This window comes from Gobio gobio (assembly GCF_949357685.1).
Source record: "Gobio gobio genome assembly, chromosome: 14".
Classification (NCBI taxonomy): Eukaryota; Metazoa; Chordata; class Actinopteri; order Cypriniformes; family Gobionidae; genus Gobio; species Gobio gobio.
In genome coordinates, this window is record NC_137107.1 from 14,077,269 (window position 1) to 14,095,873 (window position 18,605).

An 18,605-nucleotide genomic window follows, 5' to 3' on the forward strand; every position below is an offset into this window, starting at 1 on the left:
ACTTTATGGTCCACTGTACACTGTAAATATGGGATATTTATTCTAAATGAGCATTTGCACTTCCAGACAATATCTAGAGACCTGGTTCAATGCCTGAGATTTCATTTCTCGAGGACAAAAATGCTGTAAAAGTATGATGAATGTGTCTGAGAATAGCACTGCAGAAGGGCCATTTCTATAAACCACTGTAACTGTAAGAGCAATGTGAGATTGCTTCATACAGGCATTAATATGGCATCAAAACACAGCTCGCTTTCAAAGAATAAATAATATTAATAAGTCATAGGCTGTAACTCCCCTTTTTTTCCTTAATTCTTCACTTTGAATAAAGAAACTGCACTCACAACTGCTTGGTAAATGACCATGCATTCCAGCCTTGACGTGACTTACTGCTTATACAATAAATACAACATAAATATTTAAGACACAAAATTGTATCATTGTTCCTCGTGTACAAATATATTTTAGCATAATTCCGCTAGAAGATATAGTATCTGACCTATTAACTAAGGTTAACAGTTCTCTCTATAGGTGCTGCACAGAGATGTTTTCCTCATAGTAAATAAATATATTGTGTTTTACTGACCATTTAACATCTAGGACCATAAGTATCCATTTTGCAATATGGTATGGAACATAACACTTTATGATTCCCTCATAGCAAGAACATTAGACTGTCTGGAATTTATTAGAACTGCACACCTCAATATTGTAAAAATCATGCATGCCAAATAAACTGCATTGCTAGTATTCTGTCTGTCTGCTTGACCAGTTTCACAATCTAAAGAGATAAAAGACTCTGTTCAATAAAAACGGTCTGCAGTTCAACAAGAACACAAGTGCCACCTAGTGGCAAGAAATAAAACGTCAATCCTTTGGGTTTTCAATTAGATTAATATTTTGTCATAGAAAGTGTTTTCTTACAGTACGTTACAGGTTTTATAGTAACACATTTAGGTAAGATTAGTCAGCACCAGTGTGGCGTATCATATTGATAAGTAAAAAAACATATGACAGATAAAGTGCAGGACAGGACTACAGTTAAAAAAATCTCTTAAACAGTCTCAGGTCTTTCAAACTGTCAGCTGAAATGTTCATTTTAGCATTTCATCTGGAAAAGCTCTTTTTTTATTACACCTTTTCTACTTATAGTCTAAGTGCCAGACTGTTCAACCAGAAAGCTACTTGACATTCACAGAAACATTCAGTCTAGACTGAAAATCTGCATGTAAATGAAGAAAAATTTATATAGCTGTGCGCAAATGTGACCTGTGCAAAGTATTACAGAGTCTAAGGTGTTATAGTTTTGATTTCCAAACACATTCCAAACTGAATTTAGTTAAGAAAGAGAAAAGTAAGAAAAGAAACAATCTAACAGATAAACCACTCTAGACTCCATGCAGGTATTTACATTGTAATATTTATACATTCAGAGATTTACAGCTTATTTAAGAAATAGCATCAGTAAATAATATCCATCACTATCACATAATACTTATGATTACCACCAAAAATAATCAAATCAAAACTTTAATAACATCTGCATTTTTGTCATTTTAGGGGGTTCAGTGTATACATACTACAACAGCAACAAAAGAGGGGTGTGTGTGTGTGTGTGTGTGTGTGTGTGTGTGTGTGTGTGTGTGTGTGTGTGTGTGTGTGTGTGTGTGTGTGTGTGTGTGTGTGTGTGTGTGTGTGTGTGTGTGTGTGTGTGTGTGTGTGTGTGTGTGTGTGTGTGTGTGTGTGTGTGTGTGTGTGTGTGTGTGTGTGTGTGTGTGTGTGTGTGTGTGTGTGTGTGTGTGTGTGTGTGTGTGTGTGTGTGTGTGTGTGTGTGTGTGTGTGTGTGTGAAAACATTAAAAAGACTGTAAAGAGTAGTGGACAACTAAGAGGATTCATAATTCAAATCTTTGCCTGAAAGCACTGAGACACAGTACTAGATATGCACTGATATCACAAAATGTGTAAGTACAGACATCCTGTCTTAGATCTCCCAGTGATTTCTGATCCAAAAGGGCCAGTAGGGCAGAAAAATCTAAGCTTTCAGTGGAAAAACAAAGGAATGAAAAAAAGAATGAGGCTTTTAAGGATTTTGTTAAAACTCTCATTGCTTCCTATCATTCTCCTTATAATGAAGCCAGTTCTTGCGTCAGTTGCTCTTTCTCTTTCTGGAGTTTGATGATACTTTGTTTATTCTGTTCCAGTCGATCTTCCAGCCACTGCAGCAGCGGGCCACTTATGGCCGACATCTGACTGCACAGGTTTTTAGTGAACACTGAGAAACACACATACATACATACAAATTACAAAAGCACAACAGTAAAAAAATGGTTCTAAATTCTTAAAATGTATGAAAATAAATAAGGTTAGTCCCAAACTATGCCCAAAAATACTTTTATGATAATGATTTATAATTAATAAACTTACAAATGATCTTTTATTGAAACATGAACAGATTGATCTATACCAGTGGTTCCCAAACTTTTGAGTGGCGTACCCCCTGAGACATTTAACATCCTTCTGCGGACCCCCCTCTTCCATTTCCATTTAGACTGCAGTCACACCTTTTCCATTAAGGGACAATATTTCCCCACTTAAATTGATTTTTAGGTGCATTTTTTGGCAGTGGCTATTCATAAAACTATGTAAAATAGCAGTATTTTCTTCTTTCTTCTTTCTAGTAAATGTAAATAGTAGTTTACAGATACTATTCACCCCTTAGTGTTCTTGTAAAGCTGCTTTGAAGCAATCTGTGTTGCAAAAGCGCTATATAAATGAAGGTGACTTGACTTGTACATTACACAATATGTAACAAAACAAGCGGCTGTATTTATGAATGGGTCATTGAATCATTGACTGTCCCAATTCATTCAAAGCCGCAGATTCATTCACTAACAAAACGCCGCTGTGTGTTGGAGATGCACAACAGTTCTGCTGCGGTATCCATTGGAACTATTATTTCTTTTCAAAATAGAGCAAACAACTGACAATACTGTTTAAAATGTGCATCACCTTTTTGTTTGTTGAACTGTTGTATAAAATAAATGTCACATTTGCAATTGTGTGGATATTTGGTAAAAAATATCACCAATAAAAACAAGAAGAACAAATGTTTTTTTGTTCTTATGTTTTTGTATTGAAGAGAGTTTAAGTCTTAAATCGATCTCTATGCACAGTCTGTGTCTATATTTGTTCTTCTTAATTACTCAACCTCATGTCGTTCCAAACCCGTAAGACTGTCATTCATCTATTTTTGATGAATGCAACACATTGACGCTTCAAAAAGTTCATAAAGAGAGCATAAATCTAATTCATGTGAATTGAGTGGTTTGCTAAGGCAGCATACTCTGCAGGCACCCTATCATATGCTCGCTGGTCGTGTGGAGGCAGTCAGTTTTGACCGCAAAAGATCAGGTATTTGAATGGATGACATGTATTTTAACTTTTACGGCACTACCATTTTGCCTGTTAGAAATACATGCTCGGCTTAAAGGTTATTTTAAGGTGGGGTAGAATTAAATGAATGGCAAAACTCAGCATTTTGTTCACGTACCACGTCTGTCAGATCACGAACCACTGATCTATGTAATTTGCATATGCAATTCAAAAGTCTTTATATTTAACAATCTAAAGTTGCTTCACACTAAAAAGATAGTCACACGTTAATTTGTGTGCAAAGACGACAAAAAAATTAGAAAACAAGTGTCGTCATGATGACAAATAAGCTCTATATATCAGTGCCATTGTTTTGTCTCAAAATGCACACCAGTAACGTTTATTTCTAAGGCACGTTTATAAAAGCAATTTAAATGTCCTTCCTGAAGGCCTAATCCTGACTTAATCCAAGCCCTGTCTGTGAAACCAGGCCTAATAGTATTAAAATGCTGCCATGCAAGCACTGCCATCTCCTTCATGAAATACAAATTATAATTACCTGATCCATTATGTATCTTTGTGATTGGATCCAGATGAGTTAAACTGAAAAAAGGAAATTGGGGAGAAAAAAATTATATATTGCATGAGGTCCTAAGCACCCCCTGACTATGTAAAATAATTTAAAATGCAGCCATAAAAAAATGTATAAACAAATTAAAGTAATCTGAAACAAGGAAATGGATAACTCGGTTAATGGCCTATACCTGTGAATCCTTCTGTATGTATCCTGTTCTTCTTGACAGAGGATTCTGGGCAGTTCCACGGCAGACTCCAGACATACTTTTCCAATGGCTTCATGTGGGACTACATGTATTGGAATCTCAATCCGCTCATACCTTGTCATAAGAGAGGAATGTCATTTTTCTATATTTATGAACAAAAACACTGCACAAAATACTTTTTCTTGCACACTAAAAAGGCTCCAATAGCTCTGAATTGGCTTTACCAAGTTTGTGAACCAGTTAAACAATTATTCAAATATTTAGAGTTCAGATAAATAAAGTATACACTACTAGTCAGGTGTGGACATGCATGAATTTATGTTTTTGTTTATGGTACTAAAGCTAATAATCTTAAAGGGTTAGTTCACCCAGAAATGTAAATTCTTTCATTATTTACTCATCCTCATGTCGTTCATCTATTTTTGATGAATGCAACTGACACATTGACACTTCAAAAAGTTCATAAAGAGATCATTAATCTAACCCATATGAATTGAGTGGTTTAGTCAAAAAAATGTCTGAAGAGAAACGATCGCTTTATATGATGAACAGATTGAATTTAGGCTTTTATTCACATATAAACCTTCATCAACTCAAACGTAAACTCAAGCATGTTCACTTGACATCCGAGAATCAATGACGTTTACTCTCATGTGTCATTATGCTCATTACACAGCTTCCGCAATTACCTATGAGGTTTGTTCTCGCGCATCAAGCTTGTTCGGTTGAGCCGTTTATGTATGCTGATCAATGTTTATATGTGAAGAAAAAGTGTGTCAAAGTGGTAGTTGTGCTGACTGTCAATGTAGGCTCTCAGATTTCATCATAAAGATGAAATTTGTGTTCTGAAGGTGAACGAAAGTCTTACAGGTTTGGAACGACATGAGAGTGAGTAAATGGCAGAATTTTCTTTTTTGAGTTAACTAACCCTTTAAAGGCATATGTTTAAAATGCTTTAAATAAATTGTAATTATATATACAGTGCATGCAGAATTATTCGGCACGTTGATTTTCTGATCATATTTTGTTTTCAGGCACATTTTACCAATTCCAAACCACATTAATCTTAATAACTACAATACATTTTGTATTTAATCATTTATGAGTGATATATAATTGTTCATGAAGGCTGTAAATGAAAAATGCATTATATTCACGTGTGCAGAATTATTAGGTACGTTTCCTTTTACAGATAAAATGAGCCAAAAAAGAGATTAACTCAGACTGAAGTCAAAAATTATTAAATGCCCATGAGACTTAAGTTAGGTAAAGAATCCAAAAAAAAGACCCCAACTTAATAAGAATCACAACCTGAAGAGTACATGATGAAGACTGGTTTTTATAGGCTTTATAGACTGATAGGCTGACAGTGACTCTTGAAGGACCAGCACCACATCCTCTTGTACCACTATTTGAAGAATCCATCTTCCAGAATCTGGCAGTAAGTTTTGGGGGTTGATTTGTATCCCCTATACTGAAGTCCATTTTGCAGAGATGGACTAAAAAGTCATCATGTATTTTACAACACTTCAGCTTGGGATTCTTATTAAGTGGTGGTAATTTTTTAGGATTCTTTACTTAATTTAAGTCTCTGAGATCCTGACACCTTGCACTTCTGGAGACTCCAGGTAGGTTGCAGTTCTGGAAAATGGTGGCGCTGGAGACTAAAGGGTTCCTGATGGTTTCACACTTAATTCTTCACCTTAATTCTTTATTCTTTTGCAGTTAAAATGTGTCTTTTCTTCGCCACTTGTTTTTGTCTGCTGACCCAATGAGCATTTCACTGTCCAATGGTCATGCCTTAAAGGGTTAGTTCACCCAAAAATGAAAATTATGTAATTAATTACTCACCCTCATGTCGTTCGACACCCGTAAGACCTCCGTTCATTTTCGGAACACAAATGAAGATATTTTAGTTGAAAGCTGATGGCTGAGAAAAGCTTCAGATAGGCCTCCATTGGCATTCAGTACATTTACACTCCCAAGACGCATAAAAGGCACTTAAAACGTCGTTACAAAGTCCATCTCACCACAGTGACTCTACAATAATTTTACGATGCGACGACAATAGTTTTTGTGCGCAAAAAAAAATCTAAATAACACCTTTATCCAACTTGTTATCGTCTTCCGTGTGTGCCTCCACGACGCATGCGCGAGAATATGACGCAGATCCGGCGTTCGGACACATGACCCAGAAGCGATTTGTTTACAAGCAGAGGAAGACGCGCGTGTCTAAGCTGTTGGATTCTACATTGATCGTGCTTTAGGTCTCGGCGTAGTTCTCAAAATCGGGCTGAAGTGTGCATTTCATGGATTCCCGAACGCTGGCGCTACGTCATATTCTCGCGCATATTCAGCCTTTCTCAGCCATCAGCTTTCAACTAAAATATCTTCATTTGTTTTCCGAATATGAACGGAGGTCTTACGGGTGTCGAACGACATGAGGCTGAGTAATTAATGACAGAATTTTAATTTTTGGGTGAACTAACCCTTTAACTGCAATGTCTAGCATTGCATTAGTATTGTATCCTTCTCATGGGCATTTCATAATTTTAAATAGAGTTAAATCTCTTCTTTGGCTCCTTTTATCTGTAAAAGACAATGTGCCTAATAATTCTGCACACCTGAATATAAGGTGTTGTTCATTTTCAGCCTTCATGAACAAATATATAATCACTTATTAATGATTAAATACAAAATTAATAGTAGTTATTAAGACATATTTGCATATATATTAAGACAGTTATTTACACACATATATATATATATATATATATATATATATATAGGCATGATGTATAGATCTACTGTTTTTTTAAATAAAAAGAGGTTGATTTACTCTGAGCCTTTCTGGGCCTGTACTGACTGGAAACAGGTATACAGAACTCTACCAGTCTACAAGAGAAACAGAAAGAACAGTCAAGGTAAGAAATGTGGCAATGAAATTAAAACCTTTCAGAATTTATGGTCTCCTGTCAAGATGGTGTGCTTAACATACCTTTGTGTTTTTGTCTTCTATAAAGCATGAGAAGATGAGTCCAACAAAACCCTGATCCATCATCTGATACATTGCTTGAGTCCTAACATCTGTATAATGCAAAGATCAAATCAAATTAAAAAAAATAAAGGGACTATATGAATGATTAAAAACATTAAAGGAACACTCCACTTTTTTTGAAAATCGGCTCATTTTCCAACTTTGGTCATTTTTTTGAGCGAGATGCTAAAAGTACTACCATCAGACCCGGAGATCAGCTGAATGGATTCAAAAACGGTAAAACTCAACTGTTTAACTCTAAGGGAGTTGGAAAATGAGCCTATTTTCAAAAAAAGTGAGGTGTTCCTTTAATAATAAAAAACATTATGACGAACAAACAAACAATAAATAAAAATCTATTATAAAAGATGATACTAACCAACATGTGATGGCCACACAGTGATGTGTGGATGAGAGTGGTACCAGCCCACAACCCTCATGGGACGTCCTGTCATCTCAGCCAACCTGTGCCTCATATTAAGAAAATATACTAAACTTGTATTGTGCTTAAAGGGATAGTTCATAGTATGAGGGGAAAAAATACTATGGAAGTCAATTGGGCCACTTTTTGGTTACCGACATTCTTAAAAATTTATTTTTTTGTGTTCAGCAGAAGAAAGAAATTCATAATATTCATATATTACCAGCAATCAAAATTCCAGAATCGTCAGCAAGCTATCTAGATAGTGCAGTGAATGTTTATATTGTCATAGGGATGTTGTCAATATCATTTTGGCTTCAATTAGATTTTCCCAAAAATAGGCAAGAACAAAACGGGTGTGCTCCATGATTTCTGTTCCTTCTGACAACAAAGCACTTAAATGCGACAAGCTCGCAATCATGACTACAAAAGTGGGAAGTAGTGCATTTCCGATAGCACATGAAGGAAGCATAATTCACAGCTGGTTCCCTCAAGATTTTCCTAGGGAGTTTTATAATGTTTTTTTTTTTTTTTTTTTAAATAAGTAAAATAGAAAAAGTAAAATAAAGCCTGAGGTAAGCATAACTTTATGATACTTTGACATTTTGTTCTACAACGTAAACTCTGCACACACTCACACCCCAAACATTCTTAACTAGTTACTTATTAGAAACATGTTTCCAAAAATAAACACAACTGCTTCAAAATGCACATTTTCGGTATGATTGTGTGTCATTTACGTTGCAGAACAAAAGTTTGGGTGGATTCTCATTGTCTTTATCATTCATCATTGAGTGATTCCATCGATATCATTTTCTGTGCCGTTATCTTTATAGTTGTGGTGTGGACTCTTTATCATTTATACTTATAGTTATTGTCGTTTGTGTGAACGGGCATATACCCAGTACAGTATACAGATTATGCCCTAAAAAATTTGTATCCATGGCAGTGTTTAATAGATGCCATGGTATTGAATGTAATTATATGGTTCTCCAGCCTGAGAAATACCATGGCACTGGCCAAAAATAAAAACCTTGATTAATTGAACATTTTACCTCGATTACGATTAATGAACGATTATTTTACTTTTTTCTTTTTGCCCTCGTAAGGTTTTTGAGTAAGTTCCTGATAAGGTTTGTACTGCAAATATTTTCTACTATTAAAAGGTGGAATTTTTTTTTTCTAATGAAAAAGTGCATTTCTTTGTGATTTTAAAAACACTTTAAGGAAACGGTTCACTTTCAGCAGTTATTGTCTATGAGGCAGATTTCTGCTTGTACATCAGATACAGATAAATTGACACAGTAGGCCTACATTACATTTATTTGAATGCATTAATGAGAGAGTGATTGTGAGTGTGAATGACTCATACTGTCTCTATTCATTATGAAGCTGTGGTTTGTACTCACTTCAAAGGTATTAAAATATATGCCTATAACGGTTGAATTTCTAAGCTACTTTAGTGACTTTACTTTAGTCACAGGACGGCGTTGACACTGCGTTTCTGCGCTGCTCTCTGCGCGCGATCTTCACGTGATGTGCGAGCTTCTGTCTCAGTGTTAGTTTGTCACAATATATCAGGCATTAGTTCAACATAACACACATCTGATGGTCGAAACTCGCTTTAATGTTCAAGCTGGCAGGGCTTAAAACACATACAAATGACAAAGCTTTGTGAGGACGCAGGTGAAAGAGGTCTGCCTTCAGGATGCGCGCGCGTTGTCAGAGACGCGACACGGCTCGGCTCTGTGTCACAGAAAGAAGCTGAGCTCTGAACAGATACGTATTGTTGTTTTTGAATAGTGCACAATCGCTTTAAATGTTGAAACTGGCAAGCCTTTAAACGCATTTACTTGACAAACTTTATGAGCACGAAAGTGAAAGCGATCTGGCTTCGGGGCTTGCGCGCGCCGTGTGTGTGTGTGTGTGTGTGTGTGTGTGTGTGTGTGTGTGTGTGTGTGTGTGTGTGTGTGTGTGTGTGTGTGTGTGTGTGTGTGTGTGTGTGTGTGTGTGTGTGTGTGTGTGTGTGTGGCAGCGCGTGTAGGCTATAAGAACGGCGATTAACTGACCTGTATATAAACTGTGTAAAACATGCAGTTACTATAGGGATTCTGGGCATCTATAAACACAGATAACCACTCCTGCTTCTCTCTGTGTGCCTGCAAACTGCACTTGATGTGACTGACGGGGCGGAGTCATGTGAAAACCGAAATAACCGACCTGGGAAAAATACGTCGGTTAGAGGCTCTGAATGTCGGTTTCGGTTATTTTTCGATTAATCGTACAGCCCTACCTGGAGGGCAAAACAATTCCATTGACCACCAGTAATTTTTACACCTTATTGATGATGCATACTTTGTACAGGCAAGCAGAATATAAATACAACACCAGGTTTCTCGTTAAGTGACTAAACTGTTCATATTCTGGGCTCATCTGCTCACCTGTATAGCCTAGTAGAATGCATCATTAAAAAGGTGTAAACTGAATTTGATCTTTTAATATCACTGTTTAGTATATTATGGCACTTTAAAGATGGGTTGCACCGATAAGCATCTTAGCCTGACGTCGGTTCACACTCCGCCTACGCTGCATGATCAGCCCTTTAATTCTACCGGTCTTCCTACATATTTAATCTGTTTAAAATTAAGTGGTGCAACACAAATGGATTTAAAATAAAACCCAGATCAACAAATCCTTGATTAGCGTTAAACTTAGCTTAATTATTAGTGCAACCAACCCCAAGTGTTTTTCATGTTAAACATTTTAGAACGTTCCACTGTTTTTAGTGATTACTACTACTGCAGTAGGTGCTGTGTATGGATCACAAGTGCCCAAAACTTGCATCTGGTTCACAAATTTGTATTTTTAAGATGGAAAACTGGCAGGCTGTGCTGCAGTTCTATGACTGTTTTGTTTATGTATTGTAGAATAGAGCAAAAAATAGCCCTATATATAACCCTCCAAAAAAATCACCTTACACAGACATATATAGATATATATATCTCATATGCAGTAGGGGGGATGGGGGGGTCAAACCACCAACAGAGCATATAAAATACCAAAAATAAAATAATTCTTTAAAACATTAAGTAAAACACTGAATAATGAAAATACAAACAACAATAAAATCAGAAATGGACTTGAACTGTTAGCACTCCACAGTCTGGAATTCGTGATCCTGTTTCTCGCACCTCAATCCATGCAGAGCTTTTCAGAAAATCATTGCGCACCATTAATCGATTTCAGAGTGCTAGTATGAGATTAATACAAATCTTTCTGCACAAAACTTACTCTATTGTTGTGACATAAAGATATTATATGTGATGAACTGATGCATAAATGTATTATGAGACAGAATGCAGAGGTTAACCGACACCATATGGCCGGAATTATTATCACGCAATATTGACTGAGGTAAACGCACATATTTCTCCAAATAGATTAAAAGTTTGTAGCCTATGTTGTGTACGAAGCACTGCGTGTGATCAAAAATAAATGGGAGCAAATGCGATTGAATATGTACAGGTTTGTGTCTCGTTATTTTATTCAAAATATAAATAATTACCAATTGATTTTGCATTCCTTTCAGAAATTGAGAATTATTAGTGTCATTGTAAATAGTACTCTTGAAGCTAATACTTCAAAGCTCAAAGTTAAATCAGAATATTTATTGTAAAAAATGTATCTGTAACAGCTGCCAAAAAATATTATATATGGCTCCACTGTAGTTTGTGATGATTTATTTTCAAGGGGAAACAACTTTTCAAAACATTCCCCCTATTTTTTTTTTTTTTCACAAATCGCACCCTGATGATATGTATATTGTATAAAGGATATCTCAGCTTCAGTGGACGCTGCAGACAGCTGCTCTGGTGAAATCTCCACTCTGTCTTTCCTCTTGTCTGATCGACGCAGAATGATGACAGAATGAATGTGCACAATGCGGGTTGTGTCAACCTGATGGAGATAAGTCATATACAGAGTTACAAAGTTTCATAAACACCTGTTGCAGTTCAAGCACATTTTACAAAACAACACATCATAAACACCAGATATTCAAACCTCGCCAATGCAGAGCCCCATTACTTCCTCCTTCTCCGTACTCAGAGCATGATTCATACACACTAGAAATGCGTCTGATTCTAAATGTACCGCGTTTACTGCCATGATATGTAGTACAATCTAATAGTTAATGTTTTGGTTTGATTTATTCGCTTGTTTATGTCCAATACTTCCACATTCGTAAAGCGCATGCGCTACATTCAATTCCTTCCGACAGGAAACTGGATAGAAATCACATGGCAGTCAGTTTATTTACGGCAACCGGGAAGGGACATATTAGATTCACTTATTATTTTTGTTGTGTATGGCAAGCTGAATTTGTAGTTTTTTAGTTTAGAAACTAAATTAGAAATTTAGTTTTTACTAGTTACAATGATAATTTTACAAAGGAATGTTCACTATAAAAACACAAATAGCCTACATCTCTCGCATAATTCTTAACATCAACAACTGGATTTAGTCTATATAGTAAACGTGTAATTCTTTATATCTGTAATTGCCACTAGTTGAATATCACAATAATACGCCATTCAAATACATTTACAGATATAATTAATTTATTAAACTGAAATTATTTGACGTATTAATAAATAAAATAATAATTGTTCATATCGATAATTATTATAGCAATAATATATAATTTTTTTACTGATAACTTTACATATTCAGTTCCTTGTATGTTTGTTTTGTTAAATGGTGTTAATATAAAAGTTATCAAATATATACGGAAAACAGAGGTTTGACTCATTGTCCATAAAATTTTCATAATAAACACCATTGGAATAACCATTTTAAGAATATTAACCCTCTGGGGTTCTTCATTTATTGGTTACACTCAGGACCTTCGGAAATGACCCGGAGGGCGGGATTAAGATAAAAAAGATTTGAGTAAAATCAATGAAACATATTTTTGTTCAATAATATTTTTTCTTTTCTTTTTTGGTGTTTTGAGATAATTTTATGATTTATAATTAATATGTATGCAATAATTATGACCCATTTTTTCCCATTGAATATTATATATATATATATATATATATATATACAGTCCCCTCCAAAAGTATTGGAACAGTGAGGAATATTCCTTTATTTTTTCTGTAGACTGAAAACATTTGGGTTTGACCTCAAACAATTTATATGAGACAAAAGATCAACATTTCAGCTTTTATTTCCAGGTATTTACATCTGGATCTGATACACAACTTAGAAGATATAACCTTTTGTTTGAACCCACCCATTTCTCATTCGACCAAAAGTATTGGAACAGATTAACTTAAAATAGATTAAAGTGAATAAGACTTAATATTTAGTTGAAAATCCTTTGCTTGCAATAACTGCATCAAGCCTATGACCCATTGACATCACCAAACTTTTGCATTCTTCTTTTGTAATGCTTTTCCAGGCTTCCACTGTAGCCTCTTTCAGTTGTTGTTTGTTTTGGGGGGTTACTCCCTTCAGTCTCTTTTTTAGCAGGTAAAATGCATGCTCTATAGGGTTTAAGTCTGGAGATTGACTTGGCCAGTCTAAAACCTTCCACTTTTTGCTCCTGATGAACTCCTTTGTTGCTTTGGCACTGTGTTTTGGGTCATTATCTTGCTGCATGATGAAGGATCTCCCAATCAGTTTGGTTGCATTTTTCTGTAAATTGGCAGACAACATTTTTCTGTACACTTCAGAGTTCATTTTGCTGCTGCCATCATGTGTTACATCATCAATGAAGATCAATGAGCCCGTCCCAGAAGAAGCCATGCAAGCCCAAGCCATGACATTACCTCCACCGTGTTTCACAGATGAGCTTGTATGTTTGGGGTCATGAGCAGATCCTTTTTTTCTCCAAACTTTAGCCTTTCCATCACTTTGGTAGAGGTTAATCTTTGTCTCATCAGTCCATTAAACTTTGCCTCAGAATGTTTGAGGCTTGTCTCAGTAGTTTTTGGCAAATTCCAGCCTGGCCTTCTTATTCTTCTTGCTAATGAGAGGGTTGCATCTTCTGTAGTAGCCTCTGTACTTTTGTTCATGAAGTCTTCTGCGGACAGTAGACTGTGATACCTTCACTCCTGCCCTCTTGAGGTTGTTGCTGATGTCACTAACAGTTGTTTTAGGGTCTTTCTTTACAGCTCTCACAATGTTTCTGTCGTCAACAGCTGATGTTTTTCTTGGTCTACCCATTCGAGGTCTGTTACTTAGTACACCAGTGGTTTCTTTCTTCTTCAGGACATTCCAAATGGTTGTACTTGCTATGGTCAATGTTTGTGCAATGGCTCTGATTGATTTTCCATCTTCTCTCAGCTTCACAATTGCTTGTTTTTCACCCATAGACAGCTCTCTGGTTTTCATGTTGGTTACACGTCTAACTATAAATGCAGTCTGCACAGGCAAAACCCAAATCTGAAACTGAGTGCAGACATTTAGTGCTATTTATTGTTTGAATAATCAATGTAATAGGACACACCAGGGCAACAAAACACACCTGTCAGTCACATGTTCCAATACTTTTGGTCACATGAGAAATGGGTGGGTTCAAACAAAAGGTTATATCTTCTAAGTTGTGTATCAGATCCAGATGTAAATGCCTGGAAATAAAAGCTGAAAGATTGATCTTTTTTCTCATATAAATGTTTGGATGTCAAACCCAAATGTTTTCAGTCTACAGAAAAAATAAAGGAATAGTCCTCACTGTTCCAATACTTTTGGAGGGGACTATTTATATATATATATATATATATATATATATATATATATATATATATATATATATATATATATATATATATATATATATATATATATATATATATATATATATATATATATATATATATATATATATTTATTTATTTTTTTTATTTTATTTTTTTTATTAAAGCTGTATTTCATTTTAGAGTAGGGTGACCACCATCAAACAAACCAAATGTGGGACGATTACTAAGTTTGTGTGGGACAATGTGGGACATGTTACCGACACTAAAACATAACCTGAAACTGTTGTATAATCTTAAATTCAACATCACTGAGCCCAAAGGCAGCAGGCATCATGCAGATAACTACTTTTGAAACAGTTCTGACCAAGTGCAACTAAAATCCAACTAAATAATGAAACACATAAAACAACATTAAATTAGTTAATCTTGTATATTAATTATATAATATATTCATTTATATACAGAACTATCCATTCGTTTTCTGACAGGGAACACATGGAACGAATCACCGCTCCACATTTTGATTGACAGCCGTCACAACCTATAGTGACCATGTTTACTCCTTTATTTTCAACCATTGGATATGCTTTAAAAAACGGCTTTTGTATTTGTGTAAGGCGGGATGTTACTTCTGACGAAGCGCTGTTAAATATAGGTGAAAAACGATGCCGCAAAAATAATAAATAAAATGCTTTCTTAAAAAGGCAAAAGAACGCATGCATGTTTTCTCAATATGATCATTAAAAATCAATAGACTGGTGAAAATGCGGGACATTTTCTCAATATGCGACATGCGGGACAAGGGGTGAAAATGCTGTGCGGTACAACGCAAAGCGGGACGGGTGGTCACCCTATTTTAGAGTCAAGCCTAGGCCTCATGAAAGCAATTTTTTTAAAGAGATCGGTGCCATCCGGTGGACACATTGAGCATTTTTATCACGCAATAGCACATTTTTACCACTATAGTGGATCTTGCGTTTAATAAAAAATAAAAAAAAAATTCGTAGCTTCATTGGAATGGTCCGAAACTTGGTCAGTGTTTGGTACTAGGAATATGAACACCCAAAAAAATTGGGTTTGGAAAAAACAGGATTTGAAAAGTCTAAGTGGTTAAAAAAAATAGTCACACTCAGGACCTTCGGGTCAAAAATGAATGAATGGGAAATGAGTTTTTTTATAGAAAGTCACCAAGTTTTGGACCATTCCGATTTAGCTACGATTTTAAAAAATATATATATATATAATAACAATACTGTCAACAACAAAGTTAGTGATCATATAACACTAACATTAAATATTTTTTTATTTTTTTATATAAAATTATTTTGGATTTATGTTGATCATATTTGCTGTACTAAATGTGATTAAATTAACACAGGCCTATAGGAGATATTATTTTTACTAGGCCTATGTGGAAAATGACATAAACAAGAGATAAATTTATGGTAAATCTGCTTTTCACATACATAAATGAAAGTGGTCTGAAAGGAAGCCCAATATCATCCAGTCCAAGAATGAAATTACCGTAAGCTATCATTTGAAACATGTTGACTTTCAATAAAGCCATTAGGATATCTATTAAAACTTAAATCCCATATTTGAATATGCATGTATACCCTCATTATCTTTATTTTTTACATTTACGCTTCATTTTTTGTATATTATTATTGTTTTATAATTGTATGTTCATTATTGATGCTATGCAGTATCTGCAGCACTAGAGGGCGTCCTGAAGAACCGTACTGAATGTGAAACGGCCTGTAGTTGTGATATGTTGTGTGTATCATTCATTAATAATAAAACTTATAAACGTTTGAAAAGGTAAGACAAAGAGATGTCGAGGATGTTTATATAGCGCCTTTCTGCAAACTCAAGGTCGCAGTAATAGGTCGATTACAATATTAGGAAATATTAACAAATAAACATGACAGACAAAGAAACAATTCAGATAAACTTAGATAACATATTAAACTGAGGTAAATACCATAACATACATAACATGTATCAGATAAAGTCAGGGATCAGAGAAACAAAAAGCAATATACAGACGGTAAAATATTACTGCAATGTGTATTATGTGGCACGCTTCCTTAATAAAAAATGTCCATTAACTTGAACATTGAGTGATAATAAGTAAAAGTGATTTCAGTCTTTGCAACAGACAATAAATAGAATATAATATTTATTAAAAATCAAAATATATATTTTTTGTTTTTGTTTTGTTTTTGACTCTGTTGTGGCATCAGCCATATTCTATGGAGTGGTCTGGTGGGGTAGCAGCATTTCTACTGCAGACAGGAAGAGACTAGACAAGCTGATCAGGAAGGCCAGCTCAGTCATGGGGATTCCCCTGGACACTGTACAGGAGGTGGGAGAAAGGAGGATGGTAAAAAAAAAACTATCATCATTACTGCAGAATGCCTCCCACCCCCTGTATGAAACTGTTACCTCGTTGAGCAGCTCCTTCAGTAACAGACTGTTACACCCTAAGTGTCTGAGGGAGCTATACAGAAGGTCTTTTCTCCCTGCTGCTATAGACTGTACAATAAAAGCTGCTCCCAGTGAACCATTAACCAAAATACACACTGCTATTACTGTTCAATGGAGTAATAGTTACTTTTTTACTATTTAATAATACTACCAGTGTGCAATATTAACCTGCAATATGTGCAATATCACCTGAAATAGGTGCAATACATCCTGCAATACGTACTTTCCCTCATCTGTATAATTTATACATTGTGTTGTGTATATACTTGTATATTATAGTATGTCTTATAGTATGTCTTATTCGTATGTCTTATTCGTCTATTCCTTTATATGCATTTATTCTTATTTATTTTTATTTATTTTTTATACTGCTGTAACAAAGAAATTTCCCCACTGTGGGACGAATAAAGGTTTATCTTATCTTATCTTATTACCTGCTAGTAAACACTGTTTATAGGGATCAGAAGTGAAAAGGGGACACAATTACATTTTAAAGTATGTAAGAAGTTGATGTAAGTTAAAACAAAACAAAACTGGAAAGACGTGAGAATTTGGGGAGAACAGAGATTATTCCAGTGAATTAATGGAATATATCGTAAATTAAATCGGGAGAGCAGACCACATATAAGAAGAAGAAAAACAAGAAAATTAGGAGGGAAAATAATGCAGCACTAAGAGCTCTTGCCATTGATATTCTTGTTATACCACTTCACATTAAAATGCCAAACCGTACTTTATTCTCATGACGTCTGAACATGAAGGAAATTTTACAGCTCATTCAGTCAAACTGACGGTTAATTTACTTGTAGCGCAAAATTATTTATTTCAATCTTTTTGATTGACTTCCCCAAACCGGAAGTGCCACCCTTAATCTAAAACCATAAACTGTTAAAAAAAAAAAAAAAAAGCCTCCAGTTTTCTAACCGGAAGAAATTTACAGTTGCACAGTCGGCGGCACGGCACGTCGGTGACGTCATTGTTCATGTGTTTACAATAAATGTTTGTCGGATTTAACTGGAATTATTCCTCGAAACTGGAGCTTGGTTGTTCATATCCTAAAATAAGATGTCACAGAAAGATCCTTGTCAAAAACAGGCTTGTGCCATACAGAAATGTTTACAAGGTAGCTTTATGGTGTTAATGCTAAGTTGACCTTGCTACGCATGAATATTTCAGGCTGTTGATTTGAAGCAGTTTTAACATGTTGTGCCTTTTGTATTTTTAACAGCCAACAAATACATTGAAAGGCGTTGCGAGGATGTGATTCGAGACATGAGGAAGTGTTGCGAAGTCCATGAAAACTCAGTCTGCTGCTCCGGATTTGTAAAGGAACACAAATCAAAAGACACAAAGACATGAATCCAACAGAAGACACGTGTGTATATTTGCTGCAGGAGATCAATGGAGACTTTCAAGGACATGTGAAAAACATATTCATCAAAGAAGGCTGTGTAATTGTGTGTATTTTACACAGTCATCGTCCACCTGTCTCTAATGTACTTAGATGTGTATGTCAAACTTTCATTAAATCATCAAGCTGCGTCTGGCTGTCATGATTTAATTAACCTAGTAGTACAGTTTAGTGAGAATATTGTTTATTCATTTTATGTCAGAGTAAATTTCTTGTTGTATGTTTATAGTTCATTTCATATTTTATTTAAGTGACACTGAACACCATTTGGTCAGGTTCAGATTTTGAAAATACAGCAGTGATTTGTATAATCAGACACATGAAACT

The 18,605-nt window shown here is 35.2% G+C and overlaps 2 protein-coding genes across 2 annotated transcripts; one reads left to right on the forward strand and one right to left on the reverse strand.

Annotated features, from left to right (window-relative positions):
* Positions 1-1,278: 1,278 nt before the first annotated feature.
* On the reverse strand, positions 1,279-11,865 carry brcc3 (BRCA1/BRCA2-containing complex, subunit 3). Its single transcript, XM_079835096.1, has 8 exons — positions 11,676-11,865; positions 11,450-11,570; positions 7,572-7,658; positions 7,154-7,242; positions 6,995-7,050; positions 4,138-4,269; positions 3,933-3,976; positions 1,279-2,273 (listed from the first exon to the last, which is right to left on the reverse strand). The coding sequence occupies exons 1-8, from the start codon at positions 11,778-11,780 to the stop codon at positions 2,125-2,127; spliced, it is 783 nt and encodes a 260-aa protein (XP_079691222.1). The 5' UTR covers positions 11,781-11,865; the 3' UTR covers positions 1,279-2,124.
* Positions 11,866-17,820: 5,955 nt separating this feature from the next.
* On the forward strand, positions 17,821-18,373 carry cmc4 (C-x(9)-C motif containing 4 homolog). Its single transcript, XM_079836011.1, has 2 exons — positions 17,821-17,990; positions 18,096-18,373. Exons 1-2 carry the CDS (start codon positions 17,933-17,935, stop codon positions 18,224-18,226), a joined length of 189 nt encoding a protein of 62 aa, XP_079692137.1. The 5' UTR covers positions 17,821-17,932; the 3' UTR covers positions 18,227-18,373.
* The last annotated feature ends 232 nt before the right edge of the window (positions 18,374-18,605 follow it).